The 16465-nt window shown below is 47.6% G+C and overlaps 1 protein-coding gene across 2 annotated transcripts in view; it reads left to right on the top strand.

Annotated features, from left to right (window-relative positions):
- Positions 1-16465, top strand: part of STARD8 (StAR related lipid transfer domain containing 8) — a 116366-nt gene that overhangs the window by 25034 nt on the left and 74867 nt on the right. The window contains exons 1-2 of one of the 2 annotated variants that reach the window (XM_006274732.4): positions 3562-3732; positions 10559-10592. In XM_006274732.4, coding sequence (XP_006274794.3) covers positions 3685-3732; positions 10559-10592 — 82 coding nt within the window. In that variant the 5' untranslated portion in view covers positions 3562-3684. Of the gene's footprint in view, positions 1-3561; positions 3733-10558; positions 10593-16465 lie in introns of those variants that run through there. The other variant, XM_006274731.4, reaches the window with a different exon arrangement.

Raw genomic sequence — 16465 nt, 5'->3', positions numbered from 1 at the left:
GGACAGCACAGAATGAGCCTGGAGAGAGATTTTTTGACATAAGTTTCCCAAACTGTCTCTTCCTTCACTGAAATGTCCTTGAGGCAGTGTGGGAAGAATCCAGAGGCTTTTTTGGTTTTGGCTTTTTTTAACATGCCTCTGGATGTAACGCACATTCGTGAACCTTGCATGAAGTGAAGAAGAGTGCAAGTGTCAGGGGTTGCTGCATTGGGCAAAGGGAACCTGCCTCCCTGGGACCAAAAGGTCTTCTCAACTATAAAAATCCGATTGTAGGAAAACAAGACAGAATGGTCAGAGCTATTGCTTGAGGTTTTTTATGTGGCACACCCCTTGCTGAACTGGGAGCAGCAAACCAGGGAACACCACAGGGGGGCTGGACCAGTGCCAACACTGGTACCAGCCCCAAAAGGAGAGCTGAAGAGTCCTGGGAATTGGCAAGGGGAAGATGGAGGGGCAGCAGCTGGGACGGATGCCTGACAGTGACATGCTCTGCATGTTTGTTAGGGGAAAAATGTTCAGTGCCGCAGGGCAGCGGGCCAGAACATTATGTCTTTCCAGAGGAGGCCCTTGTCCACTGTACATTCAGGAGCCAGTGTTCCTCGGGTGCAGCTAGGCAGACAGTGATGGGAAAGGGGACACAGAAGGGTGCAGCCTAGGGACCTGGGTGGTACAAAGGGATCTGGGCCATCATATTCTTGAAGAGCTGTCTTCTGTCCAGCTGGCAGCTGCTCCATCAACTTTGGCTCGCTTCTTCCCAGCGGGCCTTTTACTGTCATGTTCCAGGACATTTCTGACCTGCTGCTTCTGTTTGTGTTGGTTGGCAGGGCCTTGATCCTAACTGGGTGCAAACAGGGCCAAATGAGCTTATGAGTGGATGAGGAGCTCATTTGTAGGTCTGCATGAAGCAGCTAGTATTTGCTTCCAATTCAGCCAATTCGGGGGGTGGTGATTCGAGTCACTGTCCCGAATCAGATTTGGCTGAATCTGATTTGGAGATTTGCTGCCCTGCCCAGCCCCAGCTCCCTGCTCTTAAAAAAAAAAAAAAAAGCAGGAGGGTGATCCCTGCTGCCCCCCACTGCCCCATGCTGTGTTGGGGGGGGGGGGTCTGCCATGAACCCTCAGAAGCCCCAATGGCTGCTGCAGCAGCTGGTGGGTTGCAGGGTTTTTTCTTTTTTTTAAAGAACCAGGAGCTGGGGCTGGGCAGGGCAACTGGGGGGGGAGGTGGGGAAAGAAAGGGCTGGGAAAGTGGGCAGGGGTTGGGGGGAGCTCGTGGCAGAGCCCCCCATGCAGCACGGGACTGTGGGGATAGCTCCCCTGCCTGACAGCATCCGGTGAGTGGGAGCTTTTTTTTGTAAAGAGCAGGAGCATGGTGGTGCTGGGAGAGCGGGTGGGGTTTGGGGGGTGCTCAGGGAGACTGGGGGAGCAGGCAGGGAATGGGGCCTGGTGGGGGTCCCCTCCTCCAGCTCCCACGCCCCCTACTTACCAGCACGGAGTCTGGGTCCAGCTCCCAGCGGCAGCCAGTGAGGACTGCCCAAATCTCCAAAGCTCTCTGAATTTTTTCAAATCGATTTGGAGAGCTTCGAATCAATTTGGACCTCTTTATTAGACTCGGAGATTCGGGCGCTGAATCGGGCCAAATATCCTCCGAATCGAATCGGCACCCAACACTTCGCACAGCCCTACTGGTCTGTTATCTTACAGTTTGTATTCTGTGAGCCCGGAGTGTGTTGCTACGGATGTTCAAACCTTAAAAATGGATGCCTGACAGGGAAGAGACTGTTCTTTTGTCTTCACATGGAAGAGACCCAAGCTCCTCTTGTAAGATTGGGCCTGGGTCCATGGCCTTCCAGGCTAATGGGGCTGGGTGTTTTTGGGGAGAGCCTGCAGAGACACAGGTGGGCTGGGACCTCACCTTGTATTTGAGTGACCACCTGGGGTTGACTGTCAGGTTCAGGCACAGTTGACATCCCATCTTGTGGGGCCATTAAGGGGCCTGCAGAGGGGGAGAAGGGAATGGTGGAAATCCTGGAGCAGTCTCTCCTCTTTATCTGCCATAAAAAGAAATGCAAAATTTGACTCCCTTCAGAACAAATAAGGGAAGTGCTGCTTGACTCCAGGGTGGACTCTGGGACCCAGTAAGGCTTTTCTACCTAGAACTTTTATCCCCCTGCATGGTGCAGAGAAGAGCTCCTTTGCACCTCAACATGTCCCCATGTTCAGTCTGCATGGCCCGTGCAGTCTGTGGTCTCTGCGTGGCTTCTGCCAACCCAGGCCAATTAGTGTAGAGCAGGAGGGTGGGTTTTATTAGTTCCTTTGCTACTTTTCTTGGCATTCCTCTTGTCCCTTCAGCCTGAGCAGTGATTTCATGGTCGCTATGGTACCCAGGGTAGTTGCAGTTTCAGTGCCACTTGCACAGACAAAGAAAATGGAAATCTAAAGAGAGCCAAGGAAAGGGAGGAGAAAGTTGCTCTTGGAGCATTCTGTAGCAGATTCCAAATCAGATCCTGTCCAGATCTGGGGGTGGGCTGGGGGACTGTGCCATAGATTCCCATAGCATTTGTGACATGATCAGAACATTAGCAGGTCTTCTAAGTCACCTAATAGTCAACAGCACCCTGCGGTGTTTGGAAGAGTTTTCAGCTGCTGTAGGTAGCTTCCACTGGGGTTTTAAGATGTATAACACATCTTGTTCCTGTAGAGAGCTGGGTAGGCTGCTCATAGCCAATAGTATGGGTCCTGATCCTGCTCTTGAGTTCTTGGTGGACACATGGGCCTGTCCATATGCACTTTATCATGAGCTCTGGGCCCCATTCTTTAGAACTGGTATTTCTTTTTATAGGTGGGTCTGCTATTTGCTAAATGACTTGTGGAAACATGGTTTGGCCAGTTGGGCAGCTTACAATCGGTTCACAGGAGATGACAGCTGCGTAGATCTCCTGGTTGTAGTTTGAGCTGCAATTAATGTTAGTGTTTTTGCTTCTCAGGCATGGTTTGCTGTGTAAAAATGTATTCTTGAGCAGCCCAGTTCCTTCACACCCTCCCTGAACCTGGCAGTGGCTGAGTCTTTATGGGGTCTGGGGTCAGGAGCAAAGAAGATCTGGGGATGAAACTGATAGTAGAGAGCCCTTTTTATTCCTTATTGGGGAACATATTGTGCTGCATTCCCTGCCCCGGTACTAATAAGCTGGAAAGGGGGGATGGAGAGTGAAAATCTAAACCAGCTGGAGTTGGGATTTCTGATGCCCTACGTGTGCTTTTGCCGCTGAAGCTCTTGCTTCTTGTGCTGCCTTGTTCCGTTTCCCTTTGCACACGCTCTGGCCGACAGGAATGTGAAATACTGAATGATGTAATGAAGACAAGGAGGAGAACCTGTGTCTTTTTCAATGTCGGGTTTCAGTTGGCATCTGGGCCAGCTTCCCTGCTCCTAGCCAGAGGAATAACGGCAGAGGTTTGAATCCTCTGTCCCGCCTCCTAGGCATTGCTCCCTCCTCCTTTCCCTCCCTCTTTCTCTGTACCACTGCAGCTTCTCTTAGCTGAGCGTCTGTCCAACAGCTCTGCACTGTAAAGAACCACTTGTAGATCAGCTGAGGAGGGGCTCCCCCCCCCCTGGGCCCGGGGGGAGGGGCTCCCCGTGATAGCTACCAGCGTGGGGGGCATTAGGCGACACATTTCACCCTCCCCATCATGCCATTATGGGATTTTTTCTTCTCTTGTTTCTGCAGACAATCAAAGGTAAGAAACTGTCCATTTGAATCTTGTGCAGGTTTTCTGACTCCTAGTTAATTTCCAGGAACAGGGGATGATGGGATGGGATGGGACAGGACGGGAAGAGGTGTTGCTGGGAGTATGAGAGTGTGGGTATTGGTGCTGGCATTCATTTGAGTCACACGTTTCCAGTGCATCTGTGTCCATGTGCACACAGATGCATTTGGGTTAAGTGCAAATAGAGTACACACAGACGCATGCGTGGGTGCTCTAGGAGGACGTTATACACATTATTAGTGCATGTGCTGTTAGCCAGATTTTCAAACTGTCCAATGCTCAGCAGCTACCACGAGAAATACAAGAGCGGCTGGAGATTGAGCACAGTTGAAAATCGTATGTGTAGGTGCAGGCATCCAATACACACACACACGCGCGTGCGCACGCACTCTCTCTCTTGCATGTATGAGTTCATGCCTACAGGTACACACTTTGTGGCTATAGGCAGGGACTTGGGTTTTTACATGCATACAGCTGCAGGCTGGTTCAGTGTTTAAAATTTAGTAACTGAGAAGCCATATACACGTGCTGCCAACATGTAAATGAGACTACCCTTGAGTCGTTGCTATTGGTGGGTCTGGGCCGTGTAGGACGTGGCATGGTGCTGTCTTTGGGGTTCAGCCCCCTCTGGGCCCCTTCCTGATCTGGTGACTGTTACTTGGAACAATCCCATCTCTGCTGTCTCCATTCTCCACAAATTAGTCTCTGCTTTCTTTTTTTAATTAAAAAAAAATGAAACAGAAAATTCTTTGACTTATTTTTGGAGGAAATCTCCCCCTCACCCTTCCTCTTATTTTGGATATTAGCTATTTAAAAAATCTCTCCCCTCTCTCACATTGGCTGCAGTCACTCACAGCCTTGGTAGGATGATCCCAGCTAAACATATTCTTCATGGGCAGACACAGGCATATACATATTCACATAAATGGGTATAAATGCTTGAGAGCCCTTTGCTATAGTTAAGCCCAGGCTGTGGACCTGGAACTGGTAAAGACACAGTGTGCAGGTTCTGCTCTGTGTTCAGCCTTGCCCCTTTGCAGACCTCATGTACGTTTGATTTCTCCTCTATGGTTTACACAGTGCAATTTACTATCATTTTGTTTTTCTTCTCTGCCTCTCCCCCCAAGCAGTACATTGAGTTCACAGTAAAGAACAGAGGTGGGTGGCACTGAAATGTTTGTGGGCTTATGCCATCTATGTCACAACAGTTATAGCCAAATTCTGGTGTTAGTTATAGTGCCATAAATCTGTAAAACTGCATGTAGAATGATAATAGAGGGACAGAAGCCAGAGGCCCTTCATTTTTAATTTCCTGGGCCAACCGTTTATATAGCATCAGCTAGTTTTGGTTTGGGTTTAATCCTTCATCTAAGTTTTTGATGATATACCACTCTGTCTTTCTAAATATGCTGTTTTGATTTGAGATATATGGTACAGTATTGCATCATGTACAATAGAATAACAGATGTGTATGTGTAATTGTGGGGACATGGGATATGAAGGTTTCAGGGATTTCAGACTGATAGGGAGTATGCTAAAATCCTTTCTGACCAGGACCTAATATGGGGCTAGAATGGTCGATGGACAGTGGTGAAAAGAGTGAATATGTTACTATCACCACCAAGTGGCAATGCAGATTTCAGAAATGTTTAACTAAAAATGGTATTTGTAAAGTTCATTAATGATGCTTAGCACGTGTCCAATTATTTCTGTTTCCAAACTACTTTGCAAGGGCTCATTAATCTTCATTGTCCCCCATAGAGTAACAAAGGCACAAACCAGTATAGTGATTTTTTTCCTATGACTACACAGTGGATCAGGATCAGAGCTGACTACTAGCCTCCAGGAATTCACAGGCTTTGGGTTATATTCAGAACAGCAGGTATACATGTCTCCCTGGGCATCAAAGCAGGAAAAAGAACATGGGCTGGCTTCTCAAGGGGACCCATAAGGAGTGAAGCTTTGGTGAAAGTGAGACTTGAAAAAGTTCTTCAGATAAAACCACTGGGTTCTATTCAAACTTCACAGGCTTTGCTCATGGGTGGAGGGGGAATTTGCTCTGGAAAGTTCTTTTATATTCTTTTCTGGACAAGGTGCCATAAGAGTTAGTTTTAGTTTAAATTAGGCATATGCAGAGTAATCCCAGCCTCTGGAACTGCAGGGTGAATAGTAGGAGGTGGAACACCTGGGAGAGGGAATTTGTGTAGGGCACAAGCATCAGCACCCCAATACTTAGACTGCATTTTAGATTGACTTGTCTTCATCTAGGCTGAGTACGGACAGTCAAAAAGCCTGAAGCTGAATCGATTCAGTCTTTGCAGGTTAGTCTAAGTTGGGATTTGCAGTCCAAAATCACATCAGCAGGATTCTGCAGGTATCACTTGCACTGCATCACTTCCTCTTCTTGCTTCCAGGTGCCTCTGCTATTTATAGTCCATTGTTGCAGCCAGCAGTAAGTTTGAGCAGGGGAAGGGGTGTTTTAACTCCCCTCCCTTGCCCCAGACCCCAGCCGGGGTTTGGCTGGGGGGGGCAGTCCCTCTCTTGTAGACTGGGCTGCATCCCCAGCTGGGCTTGTCCCCTCAGCCAGCCCTCACTGCTCCAGCTAGGGAGCAGAGGAGCAGGGCCAGCCCTGTTCTCAGGAGCAGACAGCACAGCACAGCACAGCCCAGCCCAGCCCAGCCCAGGGCTGCAAAGCATGCTGGGATGCTTTGGGACTGATTTAACTTGAACCAGGAAGGACTGTGGGACAGAAGTTTCATAAACCGGTTTGACCCAAATCAGCTAAGTCTGCTACTACATTCAACCAGGTTTATCTTAAACCAGTTTCAGCCATTTTGAAACTGGTTCATGTGCAGCTAGTTTCTGTTCTGTTACAGGTTGAAGCCAGTTTCTGATCACTTGAACTGGTTTATGTGTAACTTCTGTCCCTAGCCCTAGTGTTTTGTTAATAAGTGAATCCCTTTGATTGAAGGCAATGCTTTTGGAGTTCATGCTTTCTTGGTAATCTAGTGCTTAAGGCTTGTGTTGGGTCTGGGGAGAGGACCGGGGTTGCCTGAATCTTCTCACTTTAGGAAGGGCTCCCTGTTTGAAATGGCAAGTGCCTTAACCCCACATTTAGGGCCTTTTATTGCCCCTTGCACTTGTTTTCCCAATATCTGGCATTGTCTAATCGTAACATTGCCCAAGTGTGAGGTTGCACAGGGCACCCTGCAGAAAAATCTCATTTGTACTGTTTCTTCCTTGCTCTGCATGTTTTTAGAATGGGGCTCACAGCCACCCATGTTGCCTTCTTTCTCCCATACCCGGGTTAATCCTTTTCCTGCTCTCCAGCAGTAATCAGACTCATTCTGTTGCAAGCTTGAATCTACAAATGCTGAGAACTCCCTAAACCTCCATAGCCTGTGCTTGCCCAGGAGATGGCCACATGGGAAGGAGCTCATTCCAGGGCAGCTCTTGTGCTGTGCCAGAGCTGAGGGCAGAAATGGGCAACACAGTCCTGGGAACTGCTGTACTTCCAGGAAGTAGAAGGGGCAGAGGACACCACCTCTCTCTGTTTTTCCAACAACAGACTAAGGGGCTGGAATAGGGACTGCGGTGTCCTGGTTTTGTCTTGTACTCCCTGTGTTTGTGTTTCACATAACAAGTGACAGAAGAATTTCTAGAAATCCCTCAAAATGGACCAAACACTCTGGGTTCCAAGAATGTGGTTAAACTTCTTGAGGTTGAGAGACGGTCAGAGCCTGTGGGAGGATTGCAAGGGAAGCGACAGAAGGAAAAAATACGGAGCAATGGAAAGAGGGGAAGAGTCCTCCAGAAGTTGAAACAGGGTAGGGCTTATCAGGCAAGGGACTTTTTTTTTCCTTTCCATGGCTGTATGCTGTTAAACCAGCTATGTGTACCTGTTCCAGTACCTTACCAGAGCTGGCTGTGCACCGAAGGAGGTCTAAGCAATTATAGGGTTGCAGAGTATGTACAGAGTTTGGCTGATGCTTGCCAAACATGGATCCGTTGGGGTGGAAGCACGTATAATGACTAGCCAGCCATTTTCAGCCCAGCTTTTCTCTTTTTCCCATCTACAACCATGGGGAGGCATGTGAGAAACTTGGGCAGAAATGAAATGGTTAAGTACCTCTTCCTGTGTGCTGTCCCCAAGCCCCAGACAGGAAAAAGGGTCCCTGCCGGCTTGTGGGAAAGTCAGATTCACTAAAATGCAACATTCCTGACATTATCCCTAGGGCCCTGAGAGCACATCTGGAGCGATTTGGTCTGGGCCTCTTACTGGGTTGGAATAGGGGGTGTCTCTGAGTCTGTCCAGAGGCATTTAAGGAGCTGGAGGAAGTTTAGGGCTTGGGTACATCCCAGATTTCACCTTCCAAGGCAGTGGAGTGGGTGGTCTTTGGGCATCCTCGTTCCCCTCTAATACCCCCAGGCAGTGCCCAGGGATTCCCCTTCCCTGTTTCTATGGTACCAGGGGCAGTGCCACACAATCTTGTGCCACCTCTTTTGTTCTGATGAGATTTAGCTATGTTTTATTTATTCCTGCGCAGTCTTCAGTAGCGAAAGTCCCTGCACTCTTTGTGTGAGTGCCAGGGGCCTCAGCCCAGCTCCCTGGGATGTGGGAAAGCAGTGCTCAGCCCTCGCTCACACTGCGGCCCGCTCATCAAAGGGCTGCTGCGTTTATAACAAAGCCGAGAGAACGGAATGTAGGCAAAGCCTGTCCAATAGTCAAGCTGAGCAAGGAGGCTGGGCTGTTTTTAACTTCCCTTCTCTATTATTTTCTTTTCTCCTTGGCGCTTTCTGTCTGGAGCTGGCGTTACGTGCTCCATCCTGAGCCTGCTAATGCAATTAAAACGTGGACATCTCCACACCAACTCCCACTTTTACTGCTGCATGGACAGCAGGAGACGTGGCTGGGAAGAAACCTCCATCATAGTATGTGCCTAGCTTTGTTCAGGATGTTACATAGCCCCTATTTAAAGCCTGGTTGATCTCTAGGTTAGTCTTGATTTAAGGCAGCCTGCCAGGTTTGTACTGAACCAGGTTTATGGCCACCTTAAAGCTCTAGTTAGGAAGAAGGAAGGTGTGCACGAAGAACTTGGCTCACAGGAACTGTTTCATTCTAGCATGGCAGGCTTACAGCGCTAATCAGCATGCATTTTTCCTGAATGTGCCTTATGAGATTACTTGCACGTTATGCAGTGTGATGACCCTAAGCCCTCATATTGGATTGGAGCTTGACATGGGATTTCAAGGTGCAAAGGTTCCTGCATGTTCTGCAAGCCGTGCTTTGGGGGACAGGTTCTCCCCAGGTATCCAGAAGTGAAGGGCATTTTACACATCTACCTCCCCCCTCCTATTCCTTAATGCTAAATCTGTGTGCTGGTTTCTGGTTCACCACCACTGTTTGCCTTCTATTCTGATGTGTGTGCTCTATTCTGTACTGGACCATGACTTCTTGCAGTGGGGAGTTGAGATTTGGAACAGTCCAACATCCACTGCAGTTAGAACAGCTACCATGGCATGGGGTGTTATGGGCACTACTGAAACAGCTGACATGCATGAGAGACCAGGGCAGGGGAGCCACTTGAGGATCCAGGTAATGACAGAAAAATGGTCTGGATTGTACAGGAATGTCTTTCAGCACAGGACTCATGAGTGCAGTGACTTCTCAGGCCATTGGGCATCAGAAGCCCCCAGAGGAAGAATTAAAAAGTCACATTGCAGTGTGCAGGAAAGAAACTGCCTTCAGGAGCTCTGGGGAGAATGGGAGCATAGAAAGGATGACTCACAGGTGGCACCCAGTGGCCAGAAAGACTCAAAGTGAATGGGATCCTCCTTAGTTAAGAACCATAAAGCATATTCTTCCTGTTTCACTTCACTCCCCTGCTCTTGATCTGACAGTGTTTGTCTGTTTAGCTCACTTAGAAGTGACTAAGTAACGGCTGGGAAAAGCCACAAGGGCAACAAGGGTCAGCTTTCCAAATCAGCCACTCCAGCCATTCCCTTCTGTTTTATGTTCCCTCGCCTGCTCTCAGTCTCATTTATCACTTGGTCCAGCTGTTTTTCCAGTGGGTTTCCATAAAGTGATAGAAGCACACTGATGAAAACTTAGCAGGCAAATCTTACTGTCACTTTAATGTCATTCCTTTCCCTTTAAGATGACAAGTGCACCCTGCAGTTCTTACAACATTTGGAGCTATGCTTGGCCCTGACAAACCTACCAGTGCTTGAGCAATTGCCCATCATTGTACAAAAACCTCTTCTTCACTCCCTTCTGTTGGTGTTGTTGACTTGAGAGGAGGGTCAGCAATTCCACCCCAGTGCCCCTCGTATAATTTTGTAAATGTTGAACATCCCTATTGTTCATAACTCTGTAGAGCAGGGAGGGGAGGTGGCTGCTGGGCTTGGGGCCTTGGATCTCCTCCTGCTCTTCTAATTTTCAGTTTATTGTTGCTTTAGCCTGCAGAAGTTATTCTGCTTTTTGCAGAATGTTGCCTTCTGCTGATTGTTCTTCTCCTTTACATGTTGGCATCTCCTGGCTGCATTAAAATGTTGTGGGCTAGATAAGGACACCCTATAGCATCTCCTTTAGGACCTTTTTCCAAGCTTGCTTCCCCCAGATCCATTTACTTCTGTATCACACAGATCAGGGTGACAAACCATTCTGCTATTAAGCAGGGTTTTTCAGTTGGTCTTGTAGGACAGATGCAGAAATTTTAGGAGTTCTTGACTAGGGGAATTAATGAGATTGTGTACTGATTTCTGTTCTGATTGGGTTGTTTTTTTTCTCTTACAGTGCTCCATATCACTTACAGAGAACAAAGATGTAGGTAAGTGGAGACACCATCTTCTGTCCTCATCTGCAGACCATACTCAATGCCGCCTCGAACTCCATTAGGGTAATGGATGAGGCAATCACATTTGAAGGTTCTTTTAGAAAGGTGACTTGCCATCCCAAGCACCAACCCCTTTGAGGTGCTAGGAAACCCATGAACCTCCTTGCCCCACACTCATATGTTAGGTTGCGCTTCTCCACTCCCACCTGCTGAGTTCTTGGGCCTGGTACCCACCTTAAGATAGATAATCTTGGCCATTTGCTTTAATCGGATGAAATCCCTATCACTTTGCCTGATGGGAAACCCTGATTTTTAATTGTAGTAATGGAGAAGTGGCCTCTCTCTCGCTGGAAACCGCTCTTAAACAGCTAGCTCTTCCCTGATCTACAAATGTCCTTTTACTTTTTGCTTCCCTCTTTTGTGACTGTGATCGGTTTCTGCTCTGTGGACGTGTTTGCTGGGAACTACAAAGTAATGAAACTGATTTTCCTTAAAGGAGACCAAAGTTTTCAATTTGGGTGCCCCAGCATTGCCTGACTAAAGAACTCTCATCAGTCTCCTGTCTACAAGCGCCTACCTTTATTTCCCAGGTGCCGGACTGTGAGGATGGAGAATATTGGATCTGAAGTTTGCTGAGGTAGACTAGTGGCTGGCATTGGTGGCAGTCTGGGTTGTAATCATTCTCTGCAGCAAGAGAATTCCAAGGATAATCCCATCTTCCACACACCCTCCTGGCCTTCTGACATCCTTATGTGAGGTCAATTTTTTAGCAGTACTGGAAGTAGTTAAGGGAGCCCTGGGGCATTCTTAAACTACATTCACGTCTCCTGCCTTAAAACAGAAAAGGTCAGGAGAAATCTTTTAAAATAATTATTAATGGACAGCAACAGAAAAAGGGAGGGGAGGAAGAAACCTATCCCTCACTGATGCCTGGAGCCTGCTTCAGTGTGAAACAGGAAATGCATTGCTACAACTAGCTCATGGGATGTGCATGGGATCTCCAACGTGTTTTTCATAACTGGAGGGCAATGACCTTGCCTCTTATTTTTCATTTGCTTAAGGGATAGATTTAGCTCTGATTCCCAGCTGGTGGAAAGCACAGGAAGGCTTCTGCCAACAAAAGGTGCTTTGTGAATGAGACTAGAGAGGTAATGCTGGGTGGTCGCTACTCACTCTTTCACAGGAGAGATTAACAATATGACTATCAAGAGCTTGTTAATGAAGGTTAAAGAGTCGTGTGTGTAAGTGAAAGGTCCAGAGAGATTTCTGCTCCAGCAAACAAGTCATGTCTATAGCTATTGACTTTTTGGAGAGGAGGAAAATTACCCTGGTGTTACTTGGTTAAAGGTGCCTGTGGAATCCAGACTTTTTGGTAAATATTTAGTTAAGCTGGAAAAGCATTGAGTTTAATCTCATGATGCTCCAGATCAGCATGTTCCCAGCCAGCTCTGCACGTGCCAGTCTTGATTAGTTCCATGCTGCATCATGGAGTAGATTGCTAGAGGGCTACACAAAGCTGTTTGTCTTTGGATCTGAACACAAGATTCATAGAACTCTGTCTTAAGCTAGGTGTTTATGGCATAATGCAGTTAAGAGCTAGCTCGGGTACCAGAAGCAGTATAGATACATTAGTGTGGTGGTTTACCAGTGGTAATCTACCCTGCTTCTCAACAATGCTAATTATCAGGGAATGGTGTGTTCTTGTTAGGGAACAGGAAATGTCTGAGAAAACCAGTCCAGGTAGTTTTGTGATGGGATTGGGTTACTGAGAGACAGTAGCAACACCATGCTCTACAAGGTGAAGAGTGGATTAGGATAGGCACTTTGTGCTTAGCTATGAGTGGTAAACTTGGAACTGCCTCACATGCATCCCATATGACAAGCCACCTCTCTTAACTCCTTCAGCCCTGCTTCTTTCCTGAATCCTCCTCCAATGAATTCACCTCCATTCCCTTTGCATCTTCTTGCTATCCTGTCTGTATAGCTTTACAGGAATTCATCTGCCTTTTAGTTTGAGAGAAAAAAAAAAAGACTGGGTTGTGATTATTTTTTATTCTGATATTACTGTTTGATTTGACATGTGATGAAAGCAGATGTTAATTCTCCTTCCTCCTCCTCTTCATGTGGTCACTGCCTTGCGCTCAAGTTGATGAGCCATTATGTTTCCTGTGCATGACATCTTTAAAAAAAAAAAAAGTTCCAAACCTTTCTTTTGTGCTTCATTGGACTTGAAACAGCAAGACTGCTCCCCACAGTGCTCTGGGAGCTTTCTAGAAGAGGAGTGGGGATCTCTGAATGTTTCTCGCTGCCTGGGGCAGGAGTTTGGAGGACTTTCCACATCATTTCTATGGAGGGAAGCCTCTGCTTCTTAATACAGTCCTTTTTCTTTCCCAGACTTATGCTCCCAGGCACTCCCTACTATCACTGGGACACCAATAATAGAGGCCAGGGTCAAGCAGCAGGAAAACTACTGTTGTAATACCTTAGGGCAGGGGTAGGCAACGTTTTTTGGCCAGCGTGCTGAAAAAAACACAACGTCTACCTTGGAAGGTGCTGGAGTGCCGGCATGCCAGAAAAACAAAATGAGGGCAGGGGGTACATGGCAGGATGCACAGCATATTAGTATAACTAATAATCATAAATGTTGCCTTTTTTATGGTAAATACCAGATTTTCAAAAACTTGTAACCCTGGTGTCAATAAATAAAACTTCAGTATGTTGTCACTCTGGGTCTCTCACACTGCACTCCTGGCCCTGCTGCCCTCCCCTGGGCCCTCCAGAGCGCAGCACGTGCGACCCGGAGTGGCAGCACACAGAAGGGCTGCACAGAGAAGCTGCCTGCCACTGCACGCTCCATGCTGCCCTCGTCACACTTCCCCTGTGTGCACAGGGGCAGTGCAGGCAGCAGCACAGAATTGTGCCCCTCGCTGCTGCCCCCACGTACAGGGGAAGTGTGGCCAAAGCAACAGGCAGGTTTTGTGTGCCTCCCCAGTGTCCTGCCATGCCAGGTTCCACACACTGCTCTGCAGAGGTGGTGGGGGAGGGCAGCATGGTGGGGAGCATCGCCAGCACTTGCTGTCTGCCCGGGGCCGGGGCTGGGGCCAGGTAGGCAGCAGCTGTTTGCAGCCTCCTGACTGCAGCCAGCCCAGGCTCTGGGGTAGCTGCTCCCAGCCATGGTGCCCGGGTTGCTTGCAGCAGGGCTTGCAGCCTCCCAGCTGCCTGCTGGGAGCAGCCCGGGCTCTGTGGCTGGCAGCAGCTGCCTAGAGCCCAGGCTGGTGGTTGAGTGCTGAGCAAAATGGCCTCGCGTGCCATGCTTGGCACGTGTGCTAGGGGTTGCTGACCCCTGCCTTAGAGAGACAAATCAACACTTTCTTAGTATGAATAGATAGGAGCTGTACATTACAAATTGCCCTGCCGTGGCAGTTAGAAAGCAAACAGCTAGCTTGTGCTCTCCCTCTCCTTAGCTGCTGTCTTGATTTGAGCGCAATGGTAGGACTCCATCATTGGAAATCTCTGTCGCTGCTTCTCAGTGAGGCTCTGTGGTCGTTCTTGAACTTTGAAGCATGTTTATCCATGATGTTTCTTCTCCCCCATGATGGGTTGGTGCTGGAGACCGTATTAAGCTACTGGGTCCTGTTCATGACTTACATTGCAGATTCTGATATTTGATATCTGTCTCCCAGGGATTTTTTTTTTTTTTTTTTTTTAGCAACTTGTGCTTTACATGTTGTTTTAAAAAGCACTTTTTCAGGGCTGCTCTTGAAAATACCTGTTTCTATTATTCTCTGTTCATAAGTGTGAACAGCCTCCCTCCACAGCAGCTGTCATTATACAGGGGCTGCAGGCTTATGATCCTGAGAAGAGTTCAGAGTACAGATCCCATACGCATTCATGGGGTGTAGGTGACAGGTCATTTAAGCCACGCCTAGATGTGTGTGGACCTTTGATTCCCTGAAGACATATAGCAGCAGTGCATCTTCTACTGATACTAGTTGTGCCTGGGGAATGCCTTTGCCACGGACGCTCTGGCACACAGCAAGTTACCCCAGGTAGGGTAGGGGAGGCTGGGGCCAGCACTGGGGTCTTCCCGGGGCTGCAGCACTGGCGATCCTGCCATGCGGTGCCTGGCTGGCAGTGTTGTGTGGTTCTGGCCAGCCAGGCTCCAGCCTTGGGTGGCATGCTCCTGCCGCGTGCACTGCTCCAAATTTTTTTCTGTGGGCTTTTTGACCCCTATATATTCAGGCGTCAACCACCCCCCCTGCACTGCTCCCTTGCAGTGCAGAGAACAACTGAATGTGCAGTATGTGGCACCGCAGGTGTGTCCTGGTGAGCGCCATTCTTATCTGGACATGGCTGTAGAGGCTGTTATAAATTTAGTTTAAGCATTCTTGGTTAGTAAATAGTAACCACTTTTGTGATTGAGAATGGAGTTGAGAAAGTTAAATAAAGATCTTTCCTTACAACAATTTTGAAAGTCTTCTGTTTGGCCCCATTTCCCTTTTTGCACTGCATGAGATCTCAAAATAGCAAATCTTAATACAGCAATCCTTCCTATATCCTCTCACCCATGTCTAGTTGGTCTAAAGGGCTGGTTTGTGAATATACATGTCCCTGATTCCACAGTAACTACCTCCAGTAAACAAAACCAAAAATATAAAGTAAGAATCCTTTCCACTTTATTAAAAACAAAACAAAACCAACCCCCCACCCCCCCCAAAAAAAAACAACAACCCCAAAGCTTAGTCACTTCAACTTTTCCAACAGAAAGTCTGTGGGAAGCTATCTGTCAGAAACACAAAGCACATCCAGCTTCTGAAGAGCCTAATTGTTGCTTGTACAGAGAGTGTTTTCTCTCCCTATTCTTTTCCTGTCATAAAATTATCTTCAGGTCCAAAATCCAATAATCCTCCTACAGTGAAAAGTGGTTCCCACCCCCTTGCTTTAGATCCCACTTTCTGAGATTTTAACTTCGGTATGGGAAGTTTTTCTGTTTCCTGAAGTTGACAAAAGTGCAGATCCCAGTTCCTACACCAGATCCTTTCAGAAACCTTCCAATAATCCTTGAGAGATGGACTGGAAGAGTTATCACTAGTGAATAGGATTTTTGTTTGCATTAGCCAAAATACAACATGTTTGGGGTACATGGGGAATAAGCTGGCATGAGGTCCCTGGTGCCTGATGCCAAAGGAATTGCCTCTTTAAAACACTGAGATTTTTACCCCCAAGGCAGCAAAGGCATTAGACAGGGATGCAGGAAAGAAACTGTAGGTTAGAAAGTGTGTTAGTACCTCCAGCCTGCGAGCAGCTTGTGAAAGACAAAAAAGCCTAGGAGGCAATGGTGAATATGGTTCCTTATTTCTCTGAAATTAGAATATGAGAATGCACAGAAAGAGGAAAAGATTCAGCCGTGGGTGGATCTAGGTTTTTGATAAGGGGTGGGAGGTAGTACATGTGGTAAGGTACATCATCACATATGAAACAAGAAGATTTTTCTCCAGTTATTCATATCGCTTCTGGCTTATTTTTATATGCTAGAGGCCTGGAGCTGTATTGAAGCAAAAACAAATATAACTTCATTGGAATGAGTTAAAAACAATCTATGGGGCTGTGAAATAGGAGCTTCCTTACTAGGAACAGTGACCAGGGGAGCAGAACTGTTAGCCTGACTGGTGAAACATTAAGACCATTAAAAAAGAAGAGGGCCATTAACACCTGTGGGATAAAGAGTTTTGGAGGGATCAAGTAGCTGATAATGAGCCATGAAGTCAACTGAGTCCCTCAGCACTACCTGATTAGAAATGCTGCTGCTACTGCCACGCCTTTGGCTTTAAACTTTGGGTGAAGCAGGGGGGGGGGGGGGGGGAGGA

The sequence above is a fragment of the Alligator mississippiensis genome, chromosome 8 (assembly GCF_030867095.1).
Source record: "Alligator mississippiensis isolate rAllMis1 chromosome 8, rAllMis1, whole genome shotgun sequence".
NCBI classification, from domain to species: domain Eukaryota; kingdom Metazoa; phylum Chordata; order Crocodylia; family Alligatoridae; genus Alligator; species Alligator mississippiensis.
The sequence above is the reverse complement of the archived record's forward strand: the minus strand, read 5'-3'. Positions and strand labels throughout refer to the sequence as shown.